Source organism: Adiantum capillus-veneris, chromosome 18 (assembly GCF_014529385.1).
Source record: "Adiantum capillus-veneris isolate H3 chromosome 18, ASM1452938v2, whole genome shotgun sequence".
NCBI lineage: Eukaryota > Viridiplantae > Streptophyta > Polypodiopsida > Polypodiales > Pteridaceae > Adiantum > Adiantum capillus-veneris.
The window spans coordinates 141,784,318-141,806,706 of NC_140948.1; the positions used below are offsets into that span (position 1 = coordinate 141,784,318).

Here is a 22,389-nt window from a genome sequence, read left to right on the forward strand (position 1 = left end):
AGACACCTTACTACAAGAAGGCCAATGCTTTGGATGCTTTCAAACAGGGCTTACTCATTCTAATTGTCCCAAACTCACTGATAGACCAGAGGAGCCGACGCCCGCACCATCGGTCGGCAGAACCCCAGTGGCACCTCCTGCTAAGAGAGCTAGACCCGCTATTGGACTAGTTTCTGATATTTATGGCATACGCCTTGAGAGTACAAATGAATTGTGTTGAGCATATGGCAAAGTCAATGGCTTCAAAGCCCTTATTTTCTTTGACCCCGGAGCTACAGAGAACTTCATCCATCCAGAATTCTTAAAGCAGATGCACTTTGATTATGATGCAGAGGGTGGAGAAATTGAAGCTAAGCTAGCCACAGGGCAAACTTAGAAAGTAGTACCGCTCATTGGTGCTCTTCCAATGACTATTCAAGATTATCATGGAAAAGCTGATTTCCACATCATGAAGTTGCGCAATTGTGACGTTCTATTAGGCATGCATTGGCATGGCAAGAATGATGCGACTCTCCAAGTCCGGAACCGAACCATCACCGTGATGTAGAAGGGCAAGCCAGCCGACCTCAAAGCGCGGTTGTCCGAACAAAATCTTGAATGAACTCTCTAGTTGTTTTATAGTTAGATACTTTTGAACTTTGTTTGAGAAAGTATTGTTTGAAACTTTGTTTGAAATGGATGGTATCTGTTTTGAACCTGTCTTGGTGCCGATTTGAAATGTTTTGACTCTAGTTTTAATACTGGTTTCATTGATTGGTGATTTTACTCCCAAGTGGAGAAGTGGGAAATACTGTTTTGGTATTGTTTGAACCTTAGAACGACGCAAGCTGATGCCTGGGGAGCGTTACGTTGTATGCTAGAAAACCTCCGAACGACGTAGGCCGATGCCTGGGGAGCATTTGGTTGTATGCTTGTAAAATAATTGTTGTCATGACTCCCGGCCCAGACCTGGATGGTTATGCGGGAGGAGTATTAAGAAGTCTGAGCAGTGGTTACTCTCAGCACCTCCAAAGGACGCAGGCTGCGGTCTGGGGGGCGTTTGGTTGTAAAAGGCCTCTATATCTCCTGGCCCGGACCTTTTTAGGTTATGCAGGAGGAGTGATGAGGAAGTCGTTGAATATCTCCCGACCCGGACCTTGTTAGGTTATGCGGGAGGAGTGTTCATCGGCGGCTTTATGTTTCTATGTCTTGTAACATGCATATGTGAGCATTTGTGCTGCATTTGGTGTGCCAACTAGTGAATATTCCTAATTGGATGAGATTGCCTAGGTATGTAATTTTAGTGCATCAAGACACCCGTGGAAGATTAGTACGGTCTGGGTGTTGATGGCTAATTTTACTACGCCGGAATATCAAGAGTTCCGATCTGGACGAAAGGAGAAGCTAACTCCTTGATCAAAACAACCGAAAGGAGCAGCTAACTCCTTGATCAAAAGAGCAGAAAGGAGAAGCAAAATCCTTAATAAAAAAAGCAAACTGATTGTCCCTCGGAATGTCCCTCGGAAAATTTTGAGCTAACTTGAGTTGTTTTGCAGATATTCTGTAATCGCGGACGATTACTCATTTCAAGAAGGGGAGATGTCACAAACTGCTGACCTGTCAAAGCCTAAAGAATGGGGCCAACTTACATATGCCGGCCGAGAGGCCTAAACACTAAGAAGAACAAGTAGCAGAAGAAGACGAAGTCCTACCAACTTATGGGGACCTCGTCCGATGGGGCCCCAGTGACATAAAGGGATTAAAATAAAGCAGGACCCGCACACACGCAAAAACTGATGACGTGGCAAATTTTTGAAAATTGCACTGACATGATGACGTGGCAAGCTGTACGGATTTCCGTGTTTTTTGTTGATTGATGACGTGGTAGGCTGTACGCACTGGCAGCTTTTTGGCTTTGCTTTTGGACCAGAAGCTTTTGGACCAGAAGCTTTTGAGTTTTAAAGGCTTTTTACTGTAATTGCTTTTCAGGCCAAGGGCCTTTAAATATGAGGCTAGGGCTCATTCTCTAGCATGCTTCCTGGAGAAGGTACAGAGTTTCGAGTACCGGCTTGTACTGTGTTGATGCAATATAAAGAAATACCGAAAGGGGCGCCAAGGTTTGGGGCCAATACTCTCTGGGGTGGAATTCCGCCACTCCGTGTCACGTGTCGTCTCTCTCTCTCTCAGTTCAGTTGTTATTGAAGTGCTAAAAGTCTATTCGATATGTTCTTTTCTATTGGCACGTGGTGCCCGTCTTGTGACACTCTGGCTCTCTAGGCTTTCTATCCTCCATAGTGATGGCCGCCACACAAGAGCCGCTTCCGGAGCCTTGCTGCACATATGTCCTAGGAGCCTCTGTGGGCGTTGTTGATGCTCTACCTCTACCACCACCACGGAGAGTGGAAGCCCTTGCACCTCTACCTCTTGTAGACGATGTAACTCATGGATGACGACCTTCTTGCGTGATCATGTGTGAGAAACCCGGCGATCAATCTCCTCAAGCTCCAAGTAGAGCTGATGAAATATCATTTTCTCCTCAGGGTCTTACTCCTTGTTGACACTCTTTAGAGTGTCAATCGTGAGTGTGAGCTCATCCACGTTGACCTATTTGACATTTACAACATTGGACAATGAAAAACATAATTAGTATATTCAAATTCTTAAAGATTAGAGTATAGAAAGTGGAGTAGACTATGGAGTCTCGAGTGGTGACTCGTGATTAGAATTTATACTTGTTGAGCCATAGGCATCTCATGCATAGAGCGTAACATGCGTAAGTTGGAGCGACAATAGATAAGTCGCTCTAATTGTTTCGTTGAGAGCTTCTTTCGGATTTTAATCTTTACTTATGGAAGGGAGAGCCTTCCGTTCCTTTAGAGAGAGTGCAGTGATCACAAACAAAGCGAATGCTACTGTGAATGAAGGTGCTAAGATTGAGAGCAAGAGAAAGAGAAGAATACGGCACCAGACGGTTCTCAAACCCTCCTCCAAGGGCCCCTCTCTTGATGGGGAGAGAGGTCTATGCTATTGATTGCAAAAATCTGGTACAATAGTGTTGATGTAACGAACTTGATGCTATGATGCAAGGGAAGGCAAGTCGATGACGACGGCGACGACTAATGGCTGAAATCTGAGTTTTTTGCTGTAGCGCTAAGCTTGACCAAAAATGCTACTTTCATTGCAACAGAAGGCTGAAAGCTCGCTGCATTCGGAGGCTGAAACGCTAGAGGTCTGGCTGAATTCTGAAGCTGAAAACGCTGATGATTCTTGCTGAAAAACGCTGCTGGTGTCTGGCTGAAAACGCTGATGCTGGTTGGCTGAAAACGCTGTCGATGGCTGGCTGAAAACGCTGATGAAGCTTGGCTGAAAATGCTGGAAAGGCTTGCTGAGGGGGGGGTCTTGTTGAGGAAGAAGCGCTAGAGGGCCTGCTGCAAGCTTGCCTGTGCTCTCTTTGATTCTCCTGCTTCTACTGAGTGATTGTCAGGTTTCGTTTATATTTCCTTAGCAGTTTGCCCTACTTACTTTTCCAACGAAAGTCACTTATCAAATAAATAAGTGAAAAATGTGTATTTTGGGAAAAGACGGGTCTATGCTCTATAAAATGCTCATGATGGGTATTGAATGCCATGCTGATGATTATGCTGTGTGCAATCAGAGGATATGCAACTAATCTAAGTGCCTGCACATGCACGGCCTGCGCACAGGCTCACAAAGGGGTCATAACACTACCTAGGTTGACCTAAACCCTAGACCTGAGATAGCTTGTCCACATGCACATAGGGTTAGATGTGCACATGACACCCCCTCCTTTTCAAAGTGAGGTACCGATACCGAGCTGTATGGCGTCGAGGGAGTGCGCCAACAACTCCTGTATCCTGCGAAGAACTCTTCGCCGGCCCACTTTGATGCGTGGGTCGTGCAATACTTGAACTTCATGAAGGTCTGCAATGCTTGGTTCTTTGGGCTGCCCCGAAAGGGACACCAAATGATATGTTGCGGCTTCAATGCTCCAATTGCGTCTATGGTCGTGGGTCCACCTTCGTCAAGAATCACTGAGGAGGAATATTCCTAAAACCATTTCCAACACAAAATCATAATCATACCCATTCCATGTAGAGTAACTGGAAAAATATTATTCTTCCTAAAAGACTCTGCATGCAATACAGATAAACAAATTGACGGAGTGTCAAACCATTCACCAAACACACGCAAGACCTTTCGACCTAAACCTATCAACTGTGGCAAATCACAACGGAAATGCCGATGCTTGATGGACAATCTTGCTCGTGCTCTTTCTGAGACTGTCACATAGTAATAGGGAATAGCCATTTTTAGGTCGTCGTTCCCCATTCCCATCCCAATTTCCCGTTCCGTGTTTCAAACATGAGTATCCGAAATACGGAATGGCATTTCATGCATGTTGCTGTTCCCCGTTCCGATTTTCCGTTCCGGGTAACTATGCTGTGTCATGCCAAGGAAGAAATATGTAAAAGCGATTGACAAAATGGACAATCGAGAAACAATGTGGATTCCTTGAATGCAAACTTTTTTTCTTTTCGAGAGTGATCCGCATACATCTGTGCTCATCTGTGAGTGAATCATGTGTATTGTACAATACAGCATGCCTATGAAAAGGGAACACATAAAGGTGGTGACGAAAATACAAGAAACCGTCACGAATGAGAAACTCGAACAATGCGTGCTGACTAATCATGCGAACACACAATACTTCCTGAATGGGTTCCTTGGACCTCGGCTCGAGAGCCAAGATCGGTCCTTCGTGACTGATCGTATTTGCAATGAGGTTAGCTTCACTAGAAAAATCATCATCTAAACCATCATCCTTGCGAACAATCACATCTCTATCATGCAAAACATGTGTGTGGTGCTTCGGAGAAGAAAGAACTGAGAGAGTCTCCTTCTCACGTTTCTTTTCAAGCTTCGCTTGCACATTAGAAATGAGAGGTAAAGAACGAATACCCTCCTCACCGTGAATGATAATGGGAGAGTCGCTTTGGCATTTAGAGTGAAGGTATTGTCTGCCAATCAATGAGAGGGTTATGCTCCGGAACCATCGAATGCCTAAAATCATATCACATGCTGAGAGAGGAGACACGATAAATTTTCTACGGAAGGACGCTTGTTGAACAACGAATAACACATCAAGGCACTCTCGTGTAATGAGAGAGTCCATACCGAGAGCGAAGCCCGCCACCTCGATAGGAGTTGTCTGGCTAACCTCCAAGCGGGCTCTTTCTACAAGAGAGGCACCAATCACATTATGCATATTGCCTCTTATCATTCTTACCGTTCTTACCGTTCTGTGGGTTATGAGGAGTCTTGAGAGGTACTGTGAGAAGACTTGTTCTTCTTGGGCTTTCCTTTGTTGTGCTTCATCTCCTGTGTGAGAGCAATCGCTACCGCCTTGTTGAGATCCACGGGGTCCAGTACTTCGACATCAAACTTGATATACTCGTCCAACTCGAAAAGCAATGCCTCTTTGCGCTCATCATCCAATTTGCGTAATTGGGTGCCGAGCTGCAAAACACGGTTAGAGAAAGACGTAACTGGCGTACCATTTGCTTGAGACGACGCCAATCTTCTTTCAACCGCGTTACGTACTAAGGTGGCATAAACCGCGCTTGAGCTTGTCTTGGAAGTCAGCCCAATTGAAAGAAAGGCGTACGCCTTCCTCGGCTTCCTCTAGGTGCGCGGTCAATTGTGCATCTTGCCACGCTTGATACCATTTGATGGCATCACCAACAAGATACATGGCTGCCGTCAAAACCTTGCTATTTCCTGTTTTCTTAGTTGTCGCAAAGCAAGCATTAAATTGATGCAACCAAGAATGAATAACATTAGCATCCATCTTACCATCATACTTACTGAACGTCAACTTCTCAGTGACTAGATTCTTGGAGTCCGCATCTCTACTTGTGCTACTTGATGAACTGCCCACATCTTTGACCGGCTCGGATTTCGAGGTGAGTACATGTAGGACCAACTCTTGCATGCGTTGGACTCTTTGCGCCTCACGCTCTAATTCTTCGGCCGCTATGCGTTGAGCTTCGCGTGCATGCTCATGCTTAAACTCCATAGCTGCCCTTCTTTCTTCGCGCTTGCGATCCATGGTGGCACGTTGCGCCTCTTGTTGTAGCATCATGTCCATCATCGACTTGACCAAAGCCTCCATTGGATTTGGTGCAACCTGTGGCGTAGATGGGGATGGGGGAGTATCGGAAAAACATCCTCCTGGTGGGAAACTTCTTTGTCACCAACTCCCTTCTCATCACCTTCACGCAAAGTATACATTCCGCTTCGGGTGATGACCATACACTGAGATCTTGGGTACTTTAGAACATGGGAACATTGAGAGCTTGTAACTTGTAAGTGTTGGAGAACAAGATGGAGAGGCATTGCTTAAATAGGAAGAGGTTAGAGCATGAGAGAGGGAGAGCATGACTTCAATGGTTTTGACTTCTTTGGGGAGTTTACTCGCAAGATTTTGGAGATCAGGTATGCCACGACTACAGCTGGAGCTGCCCGGAGATTGCCTTGGATGGCAATGCATTTGCTTTACTACCTTCCTGATCGGTTGGATTGTTGCCTTCAGAGTTGTTTACACCCAGTAACCTCTCTAACACAATTGTCCCCCAACTTGGGCAAAGGCTCTCTCCTAGCTCATGCAGATTGAGAGCCACACCGAGTTGTAGTTTTGGTGGCATTGTTGGCATGGATTGTGCTTTGGTTTACACCGGAAGGTTGGAGATAAGTGTTATATGCAAGACGGCTCAGATAGATTTGTCTGGCCATTCCTCTCCTCAAGGGCTCTTGACAAGGCAAACTGCTCAGTCTGGCCGTTTCTTTCCTCAAAAGGATGACCTTAGCACAGACTGCTACATTGGCTCTCTCTCTTCGTGGAGCCAGCTCGTATTGTTTAGTCTGGCTTTCTTCTAGTGGTGGTCCATTTCCACCTGCCGGTGAATGATGCAGCATATGGTAGCTTCTACATTGCAGACCACTAAGTCTGCCTTTCCTTGTTTATGGACGCTGCTTGTGGTGTAGACTAATTAGTCTGACGTTCCTAGAGTTTTTTGTGAATCAGCCACCTGGCCACTTCTGATTGCGGCTTCTTCCTCTTCTCTTCGGTTCAGTGACTACAAACACCATAGATCTTTTTTGGCTTCTTTTTAGGATGCAACTTCTGTAGGCCTACCGACACCTTTTATGACTTGTGGATCCACCTCAGGAGTAGTTTTCACGTTCGGGACCGATCTCTTGGAGTGGCAGAGTACAAGAGAACAACAGTTTTCTATGTTTTTAGTGATGGCAACTTACTATGAAGTCTCTTTGGTGGTTGTGATTCCCTAGGCTGCTGCTACACTGGGAGAATATTGTCCTGCAGTGGATATCACAGCAGACATCTTCATTGTACTCGTGTTACACTTGGAGAGTGTTGTCTTTCAGCGGGCATCGCACTGACATTTTCATTGTTGGCCTCACATCCTTTAGGGACGGCCACCATCTTCATAGCATGTAGGCTGCATCTTTGTCTGGCCGTCCACTTTTGGGCCGGCCGCCCATTGCTTGTCTGGTTCCCAATCTGGCCCAGTTATTTTCTGGGTGCCTCTTGTTTTGCCCTACCTCTACCTTTGACTCCTATATAGGTAGGGGGCCGTGGGAGGTCTATTAGTCTTATTTGTATAAAAAGCACAGACAGCAAAAGAGCGAAGGAAAATAAGAAAAGAACTTTCGAATGTCTTAGGGACACTCTCAAGAGTCCCAGTTAATGCTAATTCTTTGTAAGTGGTGTCAGTACAATGATCTCGTTGGACTCTAGGCCATTTCAAGCGTGGTATCTGATATAAGCACATGCATGGTTGATGGTGTATGGAGAGGTCCCTTTGTCTTCCTGCTTTTGTTATGTGCTTTGCAAGATGATAGAATTGTAGGCTTTTGTCATGTCTCTGTCTCATATAAGGACACATGGCGGATGATGTATGAAGAGGTCCCTTTGTCTTCCTGCTTTTGCTATGTGATTTGCAAGACATAAAAATTGTAGGCTTTGTAATTGTTGACGTCTCTGCCTCCATAGGCTTACATAGTAACATATGGAGTTTTTGAAATTTTTGGCAGATAGATGAGCTGTATGATATGGATGACTTTGGAGTTGATCTCTATGCAGTTGATGAGTCTGCTTTGACTCATGTTGAAGCAGACGAAACAAGCATTGCTTCAGCTTTTATGTCAAAGACTCTTACAGATGAGAAGAGGTTGGCCCCAACAGATCTGTCTGAAATAAGTTTGTAATTTTTTTTAATGCCGTGTGAAGAGAGGTGATTATGTATTGAGTAGTTGAGACTTCCTATGTCTCTAAGATTCCAGCAGCATAGGACTGGGTGATCTCTGTATCATGAGGTACAGATCACAGCAGGGTTTTTGCAGTTCAGCAATTGTCAAACTTCTCTCATTTTGGTCCTTTCTGAACTAGAAGTTGTTGCAAAAGTCGGTTCATGGTGTACTTGATTTTTACATATCTTTTTTATGATACTTCATGAACTCGAGTGCCATTTTAATTCAGCCTGAATTATGTGGTTTTGCAGGTACATCCAGGAAAATGTAATTGCTCATGGTTATGGAAAGGATGCTTCTGCCAAGGGCCTTGCAAGAGGTAGAGGGTTGATGATTTATTGTGGGTTTCTATCCTTACATCACTGATAGCCATGGAAGGATGTTCCTGCCAAGGGCTCTTCAAGAGGTAGAGGGTTAATGATTTATTTGGGTTTCTATCCTCAAAGTGAACAAGACCTGTTTCTGGTGACAGGACTTAGCTGCAGGGCAGTTCCACACGCAGGCTATGTCTGCCATAGATGTGGCTTACCTGGTAAGCATTTTCTGGGAATAATGCACTCTGATTTTATCTGAAAACCACGTACTGTTGCTAGTGTCAGTGTGTGTTCTTGTCATATAATCAATTGCTACTATTCCTGTGCTGTATGAACAAGGACATTTTATCCAGCATTGTCCAACCAACGGGGATCCTGCCTATGATTTTAAGAAGGGATCTCGACTAAGAGCTGATTGGGAAGGCTTGAGTGCATCACCAACAGCTGTCTCACAACCCAATAAGTAGGGTTTTCTACTTAATAGCTTATTTGGCTGATTCATTTTATTTCTTATTCAGCATACCATTGCGTAGGTTTCTTTTCCTGAATTTTCTTGTTGCTGTTTTCAAGCTTTGTGGTCAAGGAGGTCGATCCTCTTCCTCCTGAGCTTCGGTGCTCGTTGTGCGAAGGAATATTAAAGGAGGCTGTAATGGTTCCCTGCTGTCAGTATAGTTTCTGTGATACATGTAGGCGGCCTTAATGCAATGCTATGTTTCACAAGTCAGTTAAATTCTTCTTGATATTGACGTGGTGGCATGAATGATGACTGTAGGTGCTAGGCAGTATTTTCTGGAGAAAGGTTCTTGCCCTCAGTGTGGTTCTGATAAATTGAAAAAAGGCGATTTGCTTCCAAATGTAGCACTCCGGCAAGCTATTGAACGATTTACAAGTGCACAGCCAGATACAACTGTTCCCAATGAAGGGGCTGGTAAGCCCTAGTAATATAAGTCAACACCCTATTTTGTCTTGAAGTCTGGCTTATAAGGGCAACGCCATGTCTGTTTGTAGATGTTGAGTTGGCAACCAAGGTTGCTAAAGTGCTGTCCTCTCCAACACAGTTGCAGAAAATGTCCTCTAGTGCAAAGGATTTAATTAGCATGGTGGTGGTAGGCAATCAACCTGAGTTGCCAGTAGTTGATGATTCGGTGTGTGAGTCAGCTATTGGCTCTAAAGAGAAGGTTATTCACGAGGGCAGTATAACAGTAGCAAGTATTGGAGAAGCTTCCTCTGCAGGTGAGCCTCTGCATAATGGTTTTCTATTTGCAAGGTAGTATTCACTCCTTTGTTAGCAAGGATCTTGAAAGACTAATGTGGTTCATGAGTTGAATGGTTTCTTTAGCTTAGAAGTGTATGCAAGATGAAAGGAACTGGCATGCAAGTTTGAAGCTTGGTACTGCTAGCTCTTAACTTGTAATCTTTGGTGGCTTTTGCAGGTAAGAAAAAGAAAAGGCCTTTTGCTCGTCCTTCGGCCATCTCAGAAATGGTGTCAGAACATATGACTGGCAAATTTAGAAAGGTTTGTTTCAGTTTCTTAGGTTGCACACAGGAGCTTATAACAAAAACTTGTTCTGAGGTTGCTCACAGGAATTCAGGAACAAAAACTTGTTCTATTTAAATTCAATTCATTTGCTGCGCCTATGCAGGGGAATAAGTATTGCTTTGTATGTGGATCGCCAGACCACATTGCTCGCAATTGCACAGCAAATGCAGGAGACCACACTACGTGCTTTCCAACACAGCGCGGCGTGTTTCGCCCACGTAAGTCTCTCTTCTGTTTTGAAGAATTTGAGTTGATTAGCCCTATTTTTGGTGACAATCAGTTTGTTGTGGCCAGTTGGACCACTTCCTTCTCGAGGGATGAATTCTTTTGGTCAAGAGATGTTCTGGCCGGGTGCAATGCCTTATTGTGCTCCTGCTTTACCAGTTGGACCTTATGGACCAATGCCATACGGAGCTCCAGCATTACCAGTTGCACCGTACGGTGTCTCATCTTTTACGCCTTCCATGTATCCAAACCCTCAAATGCATGGGTGAGTACTCAAGTTTCACATTTTCTTTTTCTAGGTTGTTTCTTGTAGATTCTGATCCGGTGTTTCTATAGGTTTTTAAATGGTGCTCCTGGCAGAATGGTTGCTCCAAGAGAAAGACCTCTGAGTAGGGAGGAGTTTATGGAGCTACAAGAACGTGAACGTAGGCGAAGGCTAACGCAGGAGCGGCAGGATAGGTAGTATGTCAGGGCTTTTATTTGTTTTTCCGCCCAAAAAACATTCGTCTTGCCCAGCTATTCACATGTCTGTTTTTGCTTATTAGAGAGCTGTCAGAAGAAAGACCCTTGTCTGGAGCTGGTAGTGAGCAATATTTGTCTTCAGGTAGCGAACAGAGCTTCCATAAGCAGTGGCCTGCTGCCAACAAGTTACAGGGAAGCTTTAGAAGCCATGATGTGGATTTCGACTTCCCAAAGGAAGTGGGGAGTTCCAAGAGTAAACAGAAGCACAACAGAAAATATGCTAGTGAGAGAGTCGATGAACATACAACTCCACAACAATATGATTATCAGTCGGATGATTCCCGGGGCCCCATCTTACAAAGAGTCCAGCAAGGCATAAAGCCTGTCCAATCTGTGACCAAAAAGGCAAAGAAACTTCATGATTTCTCTGCTTATGTTGATCACGAAGAGGGCAAGTTGAACAAGCAGATTACTCTTGGGTTGTTTGATGGTGCTCCTTTTGAAGAACATGAACATAAGAGCTATGTAAAGCATGATGGCACAAGGGTATCTGAAGCGGGTGCGGCAGAAATGTTACGTGCAATCCGTCACAGATCCAAGAAGGTTGCACTTGAAGGGTCAAGGATGCTTTATTCTGGTCAATCAATGGAAATTTCCTCTGAAGCCAAGGACAGACATACTCACCATGGACTACTCAGTGATGACGGGAGTAGTTTTGAGGTTTTAAAGAACACTAGTGTGTGGAAGCATCAAAATGAGGCAAAACTTGAAATAATTGACAGTGTTTCTGTGGAGGGAATGAAGAAGAGAAAGCATAAGAAGCGTAAGGTAGAAGGGTCAAAGGTATTGCCGGTGGAGAATGTCGTAACAGAGTGGAGTATGCACAGGAAATCAAGCAAGAGACACAAGTCTCGTCACACTTCTTTGCTAGTCGATGAGACAAGTGTAGAGCTGCCGTCTGCGTTAGATGACATAGAAGAGAGTAGGTGGCAAATGTATGATGGACTGGAAGATGCTGGAAATCCTCAGAAAGAACGATGTAAGCGCAAACGTCATCGTAGTTCCAAGTCTACTTTGCAGAAAGAATGATAAGCTTAGTGAAAATTGGCATGTAAAGTTCGAGGTCCTGTGCGTCTGCAAAGAGTACAAGCTGATTAGAGTCCTATATAAATCTTGAAGATTCAGTTAAGGCCATGTAACATTTTCACCTTATGTATGATTTGACTAACAAGTCCTCCTTTATTCAAAAGGTCTGATTGGGCCTTCTCATTCTTATTTGTCATCCTCATGGGACATGTAGAGTGGACCACCATACCCACTTACAAATATAAGAGAGATGGTGGGAAAGACCTTGCTTCAGATGGTTTGCCTTTACAGACTCCCTTGCCTGATTAGTATGGAAAGGCACCTATCACATGAGCACCTTGCTGTACCAGTACACCCACTGGAATATCTGGGCTGTACCTTCATGAAAATCATTGTAGTTTGTTCTCTCTCTCTCTCTCTCTCTCTCTCTCTCTCTCTCTCTCTCTCTCTCACACACACACACACACACACACACACACACACACACACACACTCATTTTACTTGAGCTCTCCAGTGCTCTCTTTTCAGAGCTCCAATATATACTTTTCCGTTTCTGACACTCTAGTTTTAAGAGAAGAGGGTTACCCTTAATGGAAGTGAAGCCCTATAGCTTCAAAAACCTATCTGAATTAGTCAAGCTGATGAAATTTTTTCACTTTGATCACACAAATTATATAATCTCAACGTGTGGTTACAAATAGTTGTGGAGTGTCCTTACTAAGCATAGCCCTAACAGTAAAAATTGTGCCTAAATCTCTTTTGGATAAAGGTTTCTACTTCATCTACCTACTCTCTTTTAAGAGCTCTTATATTTTTAAGTCTTCTCTTTTTTGCTAAGCAAAGGACTTTCTTTGGAGGTAATTAAGGCTACTAGTTCAAGAACATAATTTGATAAGCCTCTGAGCCATGAGAGTTTTTAAGCTTGTCAGTAACACACATTTAGTACGTTTTTTAATTCTCATGGTTCATGATAGCCAAATAAACACTTGGCCAGATCCTGCCTATAAGCTATCCCTGTGGGGTATGTTTTAACTGATGCAGTTTAATTAGTTCTCACCTTGATGGATGCATTACTCTTTCGATTTGGGGGGGGGGGGGGGGGGGGGGGGTTGGGGGGCACGACATGAAGGGCATCGATGGCCATATGTACTGTATCCTTTGAGCCATGTTTGGCAATCACCTATCAACCATTCCATTTTGTATACCTCTTTCCTTTTCTCAAACCTTCAACTCAAAGGTGACCACGTAGGTGATGGAACCTATCGTGTTAGCTCACCCAAATCTAGCAAGCCTAACATCATACACTACATTGAGCAAGGCTCCTGCATTTTCAACAATTCCTTGTACTTCCTCTCTACGAGTCCTTGTGAAATTGAGCAGTGTAAAATATTTGGAGACTTGGAGTAGAACCGATGATTGCAACTATATTATGATAGCGGAATAGGCACTAAACACATCTTTTAAAGTGATAGCTTTAGTTCTTCAATTCTTGGTGCTTTGTTACTTGGTGAGCCTAAGAAGTCTTTCCTAAACGAGATCAGGGGGTTAAGCCACTTGGCTCAATCCCCATCCTCCATTAGGAATTATCCAAGGATTTGTGTTCAGCTGCGTCCGCCTGCCCCAGCACTTTGAAAAGCAAGCCGCTGGAGTCATTATTGAAAATCCACGTTGAAAAGCAAGCCGCTGCAATCATTGAAACACCAGTATGATCTCAATCTTCTACCTCCAACCTGAAGCACAGATATTAGATAACAGGTCTCTCTCTCTCTCTCTCTCTCTCTCTCTCTCTCTCTCTCTCTAAACATGAGTAGTTACGTGCCCGTATTTCATGACCAAACATGATCCAACCAGGAGAGGAAAACACTATTGTCGCTGCGCTAGCCAATAGTGGTGGCTTACAAGTTACCACAGTAGGGGTCTTCTTTGTTGATCATGACAAAATCGACCAATTGTCTTGGGTCAAAGTGCATGAAGCCCTGGTTATAGCATTCCTTGCAAGGCAGGCACTGCACCCATGCTACATTACTCCTTGCGCCGTAGAGTGAGGAGGAATGCCATATGGGCCATCGGAGCATCGCCTAATAGCGCCTTCACAGAGGGTCTCTGTCATGCACGCGAGCAAGGAAGTTTGCAAAGAGCTAGCGAGCTTGCAGTGCTTAGAGGAAGGCGTCATCATGAGCAATTAGGGCACTGTAGGGCCCCATAGCAATGCCTCAGCAGGCAGGCAGCCAAAGAAATTTCAAATAATCAAACTCGTTAAGTCGAGTGCAGCAAGCCGGAAAGCCAAGGGGCGCTATTGTAGTAGCGCTTCCATGCGGAGACCCACCACCTTGTGTGGCCATCGGAGATTTGAGGAGAGAGAGAGAGAGAGAGAGAGTGGATGTCGGAGCATGGTGCGAGGTGTGGGGGGAGAGAGAGAGAATGAACTGTTATATTAAACGTCCAAAATGACCTATGGACCAAACTAAACTAATACAATCCTTGTGGATCTAATCCAATGTTTGGGTACAAAAATACCATGAAGTAAAGTAAAAGACTAAAATCGTCATAGTGAAATCATCATCATCATCATCCATGCACGAGGAGGCCTAGGATCAGGCATTGTCCGAAAAAGTATTGCATTAGTCGTGCTGAAGAGCCTCGTCAATGTTCGCCTCCATAAATAGTCGTACTAGGCGTCTCCCATGTCGTGCTAGAATAGTCATGATTTTTTGATGGAGCTTTTGTCAAAGTCGTGGTTGCCCCCATAGACGTGGGCGTTTAGCTCTCTCGAGCTCAGTGGCTCTGTCCACTAATATACCTCTACTAGAAGTGGGTTCTGAAGTCTGCTGTGAAGCATGCTCATCTGACTGCCGAGTCCCTACTCTAAAGAAGTCAGTGATCTCCCTCTGTGAATGTCTTCCATTGCATGGTCTCCTCAAGAGACTCCCCGTGTCTGCATAGCTCTAGCAAAAACAACCCGAGGCATCTCTGATCCTGATATCTCAGGACTCTAATCAATGATCCAAAGCCCTCTCTGATTAGACAATGAAAGCGGCCTCGTATCTCATAATTTACCGGAAAATGAAAAATCTCTGTGTGTGTGTGTGTGTGTGTGTGTGTGTGTGTGAGAGAGAGAGAGAGAGAGAGAGAGAGAGAGAGAGAGAGAGAGACCTCGTATTTGTTGCAGGAAAGATGGGTGCACAGTAAAGTAGGGAGAGGGGATTGGAAGGAGAGAGGATGGAAAGGGAAGACCCTTCTCTTATTTGAACGCCCTTGATGATCTTTCACAAATTGAGTAGGTGTCCAAGAGCAACACCATGTTGAGCAAGAAGGTGCTACAATTTTGCTTCTTTGTATTCATAGGCACTCCACTCCCTCGCTCCCTCCCTCTCTCTCTTCGTAGATCCCTTCCTTCTATGTGTGCTCACTCCTTAATGCTTCCTTTCACATGATCCCTCGTCCTTAAGGCTTAGCTTAACACCTTTATTCCCAAGGTGAAAAGGAAAGTATCAAATTGAATTTCCTATTTTTAACACTAGGCCTAAACAATATTAAAATTTGCCAATATTTACTTGGTGAGCCAAAGGCTCTTTTTCCTTAGCCAAACTAAAAAGAAAAGCCCCAAGAAGAGCACTCCGGCTGCTCCCATGAACATAACCCTACGATTGAAAAGACCCCTAGAGTTCGTGAGGACAAACCCTATGTGTGATAGCATGCTATTGCATGGCCAATGAATTACATAATTGAGAAGAAGCCCTGCCTGGTCTACAAGGAGAAAGCATATCACAAATAGAAAGCATGCTACAGCATAAGACAAGACAAGAAGTTCACGGCCTGAGAAGAGGGAGATAGTGCAATTTTAGCAAGGAAAAATCTATCGGAAAGCACCCATAACTCTTTATGTACCAGACCTTTGATATAGAACATAGAATTAGATATGTTTCTCTTTAAGCTTAATCAATATGCTACATCTCTTGTATTTATCTTAATGCATGTTTTGTGTTTGGCAGAGAGAACATCTATTCACAACAATGGACGTTTCAAGTGCACAAGCACGACTCCAGTTGGACTACACTGCAAGGTTTTTGATCTGCATCCAACTCCTTATGACTATGTGTTTGCTTGGCGCAACACATAAACGCTACGGGGTAGGGCACGACTTCTATTTCTTATAATTTTTGGAGAGACCACAATGCCAGCTCTCCACCATACTTTTGTATGGCACTTCTGCATGACGTGCACTACATACTTTGCAATTTTGATATGTAATGTTTCATTGCATGACATAATGTTTAACTATTCACATTCCTTTCTTGTAGCTTGACTCAAATATCGGCTTGTAGAGTTGACAATTGAAAAGTGCTAGTACAACATTGGAGGTCAGCAAAGCACTTCATTTTATGTGCAGTTCATTAACGCTTTCTCCATTCGCTTGTTACTTTGGTGAGCCAAAGGCTCTTTCTGGGCTATCTGGACGCAGAAGCCACCACATGGCAAAAAAAAAAAACGACGTGAAATAAGAAACAATGTCGTGAAAAGCTACCAACTAAGTAAATAAAAGCACCAAGTTCAAAGCAGTTGGGCGCTTTTTTTGTAGATAGTAGTTCAGAGCAATTCGGAGCTTTTTCTGCAGGTTTGTCGCTGGCAGAGAGAGAGAGAGAGAGAGAGAGAGAGAGAGAGAGAGAGAGAGAGAGAGAGAGAGAGAGAGAGAGAGAGAGAGAGAAGAGAGAAAGAGAGAGCATGAAACCGCAAGGTGGTTGCACGCTAGAGCAAGAGATGAGAGTGCTTGTCTGTGCAGAGAAAACAAGAACTGGCTGCGAAGGAGCTTGTGGCCAAGAGGAGCATGAGATGTGTGTGGTATCAAGAGTGCCACCAAGTGTGCGTAAACATGCTTTTATTTACCAAAAACCTCAATACCAAGAGGTTTTTTCTTAAGGCCATACAAGGCCTTACTCAACATGTAAACATGCTTTTCTTTACCAAAAACTTCAATACTAAGAGGTTTACCAAGAGTTCACATGGAACCATATTTGAGAGAGAGAGAGAGAGAGAGAGAGATTGAATTATTGTCCACGGAGGTCAAATATGACCTATGGGACCGAAAATCAAAACATTACAGAGGGTTCATTCCGAGTGGTGGAGTCACATACATCTCAGTTAAGGACCGAGGATCCAAGGAAGGGTTAAAAAAAGAGAACAAAACCTAAAGAGGGACATGTGAGGGGGTATCCGGTTTGGGAGTTCGAAACTCCTAGACAATGGCTTTACCTTCTCGTTAAACTGCCCATTTTTCTGCTGTGCGCGCTTCCTGCACCTTTTGAAGTTCAACCTTCTTCTGTTTGAGTTGGGCAAGTGTAAGATCTTCTGCAAACCAAAATTTGGTGTCTTTGAGAAGCCTTGATTGCTCAAGGAACTTGATTCGATCCACCTTGGTCTTGAAAGTGAGGATCGCATGGTTGGTGTGGTGTTCGTGCGTGAGTGTGGTGATTGTTGCTTGATCCCATTGTACGCTCACTGGGATTATCGTTTGAATTCGGAAAAGAGACTCATTGAACTTGAGATCCCCTCCCCTTTCCAATCGCTTGGGAGCCCGCCAATGCGAACATTGAGGGCTATATCATCTTGCCGCTTTTGTTCACGTAGCGTGGATGCCACACTGTCATCAATCTTGCGAGAGATCTCCTCATGCACTTGAGTCTTGAACTTCTTCGTGAGGATTCTCGCTACTTCCCTTTTTGCTTCGGTGAGAACGGCTTCCATTTGTTCCACATTCTTGCTTTCCTCCACTATACTGAGGCGGGCCTCAATTGCTGTGAGTCTCTCTCTCAATTCATTGTTCTCCTTGCGAAGCCTCTCGACTTCGTGTTGAAGGCGGGCAGTGTTGTCGAGCTTCGGGGGATGCTGCCAGGACCCCGAAAAAGGTTGGCTTGTTTCGGGTTGAGGCTCAAGTGGACATGCCCACAACTTATCTGAAAATGCCTTTGCTAGCCTAAGAGGAGGTCGAGAGCCCGGACAACATCCCAAGTAAAGCCAACAAGCTCCAAAACCTTTAATGAAGCATGAGAACTTCTCTGTGTACGCGGACAAGAAGGTCGCTTGCGAATACAGATGCAGTAAGGCAACATATGGTGGGTTTCTTGGTTGAGATGGCAATGAGGGAGGCAAGCCTGGGCCTTCACATCCCCCACAAGCAGTACGCATTCAAACACAGAGCTGCTGGTTCGGTGGGCTGCTTCCCGCTTGGTTGATGGGGCAGGGCTGTGGCTTAACGCCTCCCCAAGGGCAGCCCCTCGCCCAGGGAAAGGCTGGGCGCGCTGGAGAAGGCAACGATGCTATGCAAAGGGTTAGGGTTACGAGTTGTTATATATATATATATATATATATAGAGAGAGAGAGAGAGAGAGAGAGAGAGAGAGAGAGAGAGAGGTGGGGAAAGATGCTGAGATGCTTGTAGAGAATTTGTGAGGAATGAGGGAAAGGTGCCCGATATGAGCTATCCAGATCTCTCAAGTCCCATGTTCGCTCTCTTCACAATGGTTGCTTCAATTGTGGCCATTCGCATGGAGGTCCTCCAACCACCAATTGGTTCTTGTGAACCATAGTTGAGAGAGAGAGAGAGAGAGAGAGAGAGAGAGAGAGAGAGAGAGAGAGAGAGTAGAGGTGTGCGGGGAGATGCTGATTTGATCCGTTGCAACTCGGCACCAGCTTTATAAAGCACCCCAGGGCCCATGCCAACTATAGATCTGTTGATTTTTACAGTTGCTCCACCTTTTTTGATAGATTGAGCCTTTCTTGAAATTGACTTTGAAAAGAACAGGGAGACTTGGGACCCAAGGCCAGATTTTCGATAGGCTGACTTAATCAATATGCTACATCTATTGTATTTGTCTTAATGCATGTTTTGTGTATGGTAGGGAAGACATATATTCTCAACACTTGACATTTCGATTGTACGAGCGCGACTCCAGCTCAACAACACTACAAGGTCCATTATCTGCATCCAATTTCTCATGTCTATGCATTTGCTTGGTGCAACACATAAACGCTACGGGGCAGGGCACGACTTCCGTTTCTTATAACTTTTGGAGAGCCCATAGTGTCAACTCTCCACCATACTTTTGTATGGCACTTCTGCATGATCTGCACTGTATACTTTGCAATTTCAGTGTGTGAAGTTTCATTGCAAGATGAAATGTTTAACTATTCACATTGCTTTTTTGTAGCTGACTCAAATATCGGCATGTATATTGGACAATTGAAAAGCACCAGTACAACATTGCACGTCAGTAAAACACTACAATTTCTTGTTGAAGTTCATTACCGCTTTAGCCATTTGCTTGTTTTAGAATTTTGCACATTACTCTATTTGGTTAGGTTTACTTGGATGTTGTTTTTAGAAGTATACTTTTGATGTCGGTCAAGATCTGCACGTGTTAATTACGCACGCAACTCCTTGCAATTTCATTTAAACCAATAGTATCTTAATTTCTAATATCAATCTCTATTTATCTCTATTAATTCATGCACCTAACTTTGTATCCTCCCATAACCAAAAACATAATACCAGTTTTAAAATGTTTTTCTACTTCTCTTTAAAACTCACCTAACTCTCCCAAAAATCGTCCCTATAATCTCTATTAATTGCACCGCAGTTCCCAAATTAGTCATGGTCTTGTTTTCTATAAATATCAATTTGCAAATGTCTTGATATATTCTATAGATGTTATATAGCAAGGCCCACCAAGCAAGACTAGTTTGTTTGTACACCACAGGTTCACTTTGGACTCCTAGCTTTGCATATAACAATATGGATAAATTAAAGAGTGTAGACAACTGAAGATGACACATACGATTAACCAAACTGTGTGATCAAGTGCAAAATTAAGTTGCCTATGCCTTTATCAATGGCAATACACAAAGTCAAGCAATATGGCAAAGCAAGTCCTTCCTTAGCGGTTTTACTTCAGCCCATCAAGGCAAGTGATGCAAGGAAGCAATGTAGGGAATGGCGAATATGAAACCTGCCAGTATCATGGGAGAGTATATGAAAAGAATCATAAACTTGAAAAAAATAAATCTTTCCACAACAACCAAATGTTATGCCCTTTACATGTAAAAATTACAACTTGAAAGCAGGATCAGAGAGAGAGAGAGAGAGAGAGAGAGAGAGAGAGAGAGAGAGAGAGAGAGAGAGAGAGAGAGAGAGAGAGAGAGAGAGAGAGAGAGAGAGAGAGAGAGAGAGAGATTTGTCTCCATCTTCCCCCCTTCCCTTTGACATACATTTAGTCGAATAATTCTTCATGGCCACAATCTTTGTGCTTACTTGAGAGAGAGAGATTTTATTATTGTCCTCGGAGGTCAAATATGACCTATGGGATCAAAGATACATGTGAGGTACTATGTATGGGGCTGATAAGTGATTCTCGAAGCTCTAGGATTGTGGTGATGAGAGTCGCAATGGAGAGGCCACATTATGGCTAGGAGAGGAACATGTGTAGGTCTAAGTCATGGCAGCTAAAAATGTGAAGGGATCAAGTTTGGATGTGAGCAAAATTTGAGCACTCTAGTAGGGTGTGGTACTCAAACTCTAAAACTTGGAGTGAGCATAATGTGTAGGGTTGATTTGCCTCTTCTCCAATGGCCCAATGCTCTGTCTTACATCGAAGGAAGTAGGAGCTAAGAGAAATGAATGTGATAGTTTGTATTGATGACAAGGGATAGGTGAAGCACAACCCACTGGGATCCTCCCTAGCCATGATACATTGCCATTGTAGAAAAGCTTCATTTACTTGGGAGTATATTGAGACATCATGTAGCAAGTGTAATATATCCCATCTCTGAAACTTGTTACCATATACATGTGGTAGTGATGTGTGTGAACACACTTAGGACCGCTGGGACATTTTTTCCCTCACTAGGAGGTTTTCCCCCCATGTAATGTATATACGCCCATCACTCTAGGGCTATCATATCTTTCCATTGCACACTAAGTAATACACTCTCTGTTGTGTTTCTTGAGCTTCCTTTGTCTTTTGCGAGCTGTGTGCGTTTTCTTGAAATCCTATTTCCAACAATTGGTATTAGAGCAGGTTGCGTCCTCCTGGGCTTAGTAGCCAACAGCTCCAGCACACATATGCTCATTTTCTATGATTTCTATGAGCTTTGGCAAGCGTCAACAAGTCGACATATATTTTGGAAGAGCTTGTAGAGTCTACTCTGCTCTGATTTCTGATTCGAGCTCATTTCAGCCTCCGTTTTTAGTACGGACAGTACTACGCAGGCTATCTTGTCATGTTGTGCATAATTTTTGTCAGTGCCGTTTACTGCATAACAGTTCCCTAACAGTCTTCTACGGTTTGTGCTATATAGCTCGTATTGTTCCCGCTTCATTTCTCCTCTTTTCGGGAAGTTTTCACATCAGGTGCAAGCATTCGCCATGGCCGACAACAACACGGATGTGTCCAAGATGTTTGCTGCTGAGGGTAGATTGGATGGGGACAATTACCCTATATAGGCTTACATGATGCAACATGTCCTTGTGTCAAAGGGAGTTTTGAACATTGTGCAAGGCAGTGATGTACGTCCTGGTTCTGAGGATGTAGGCGATGTGGAGGATGTTGCAGGTTTTGGTGGCAGGATTGCTGCTGCCAGAGTTGTTGTGCCTTTGGCTGAGCAAGCTTGTTGGGATGTAAAAGATGCATAGGCTCATGCATTGATTGCGTTGTCTATGAAGCGCAATGTACCTCCTCACATTCATTCAGCTAAATTTTCAAAACAGGCTTGGGATATTTTGGCTAGTCTTTATGCAAGTTGCAATGAGGCAAAAACTGCATTGCCGCGTAAAGAGCCGAAGTCGAAGATTATGCATGAGGAAGATGACATGGACACTTTTCTTGTTGGTGTCAAGGATATCTATGAGAAACTCATTTCTGCAGGTGAAGTCATTTCACACAATTCCCTTGTGCAGAGTGTTCTTGATGCCTTGCCAGATTCTTACCACATTTTTGCTAGTATTTGGAGACTTATGACCCAAGAAAATCCTGAAGTTGTCAAGTTTGATGCATTATGCACATTGCTGTTGCAAGAGTCACTTTCCAAAAAAAACAGCACTAGACAACGTGCATTTGAACATGCATTTATTGTGCTTCTTAAAGAAAAGGTGGTAACAACAGTATAGCCACCTCTCATGGTTCTTCTTGCAGTGTTCTAAGTTGAAGGCCAAAGAGGCTGGTTTCACTACTAATGTTGGTTCCACTACAAATACAACTATTGTTGAGTCTTTTGTGAAAGGAGACTGTGATGTTGATGTTGATGTAGAATGGGCTTTTAGTGCAAAGTGTACTTATGATCGTGCTGTCCATGATGCATGCATATCAGTTGCTACAGACTCACATGTGTGGTTTTTTGACAGTGGTGCTACAACGCACATTACCTCACATCGTGATGTT

General features: G+C 43.9%; 1 protein-coding gene across 4 annotated transcripts in view; it reads left to right on the forward strand.

Moving 5' to 3' along the window:
* The window catches only part of LOC147436546 (uncharacterized), an 81,411-nt gene extending 69,046 nt beyond the window's left edge, over positions 1-12,365 (forward strand). For all 4 annotated transcript variants that reach the window (XM_086489420.1, XM_086489421.1, XM_086489422.1 and 1 more), the window contains 12 exons: positions 8,116-8,252; positions 8,583-8,650; positions 8,804-8,863; positions 8,985-9,108; positions 9,216-9,331; positions 9,418-9,573; positions 9,654-9,878; positions 10,079-10,161; positions 10,289-10,403; positions 10,480-10,675; positions 10,747-10,869; positions 10,956-12,365. In XM_086489420.1, coding sequence (XP_086345546.1) covers positions 8,116-8,252; positions 8,583-8,650; positions 8,804-8,863; positions 8,985-9,108; positions 9,216-9,331; positions 9,418-9,573; positions 9,654-9,878; positions 10,079-10,161; positions 10,289-10,403; positions 10,480-10,675; positions 10,747-10,869; positions 10,956-11,961 — 2,409 coding nt within the window. In that variant the 3' untranslated portion in view covers positions 11,962-12,365. The remainder of the gene's footprint in view (positions 1-8,115; positions 8,253-8,582; positions 8,651-8,803; positions 8,864-8,984; positions 9,109-9,215; positions 9,332-9,417; positions 9,574-9,653; positions 9,879-10,078; positions 10,162-10,288; positions 10,404-10,479; positions 10,676-10,746; positions 10,870-10,955) is intronic.
* Positions 12,366-22,389: the final 10,024 nt, after the last annotated feature.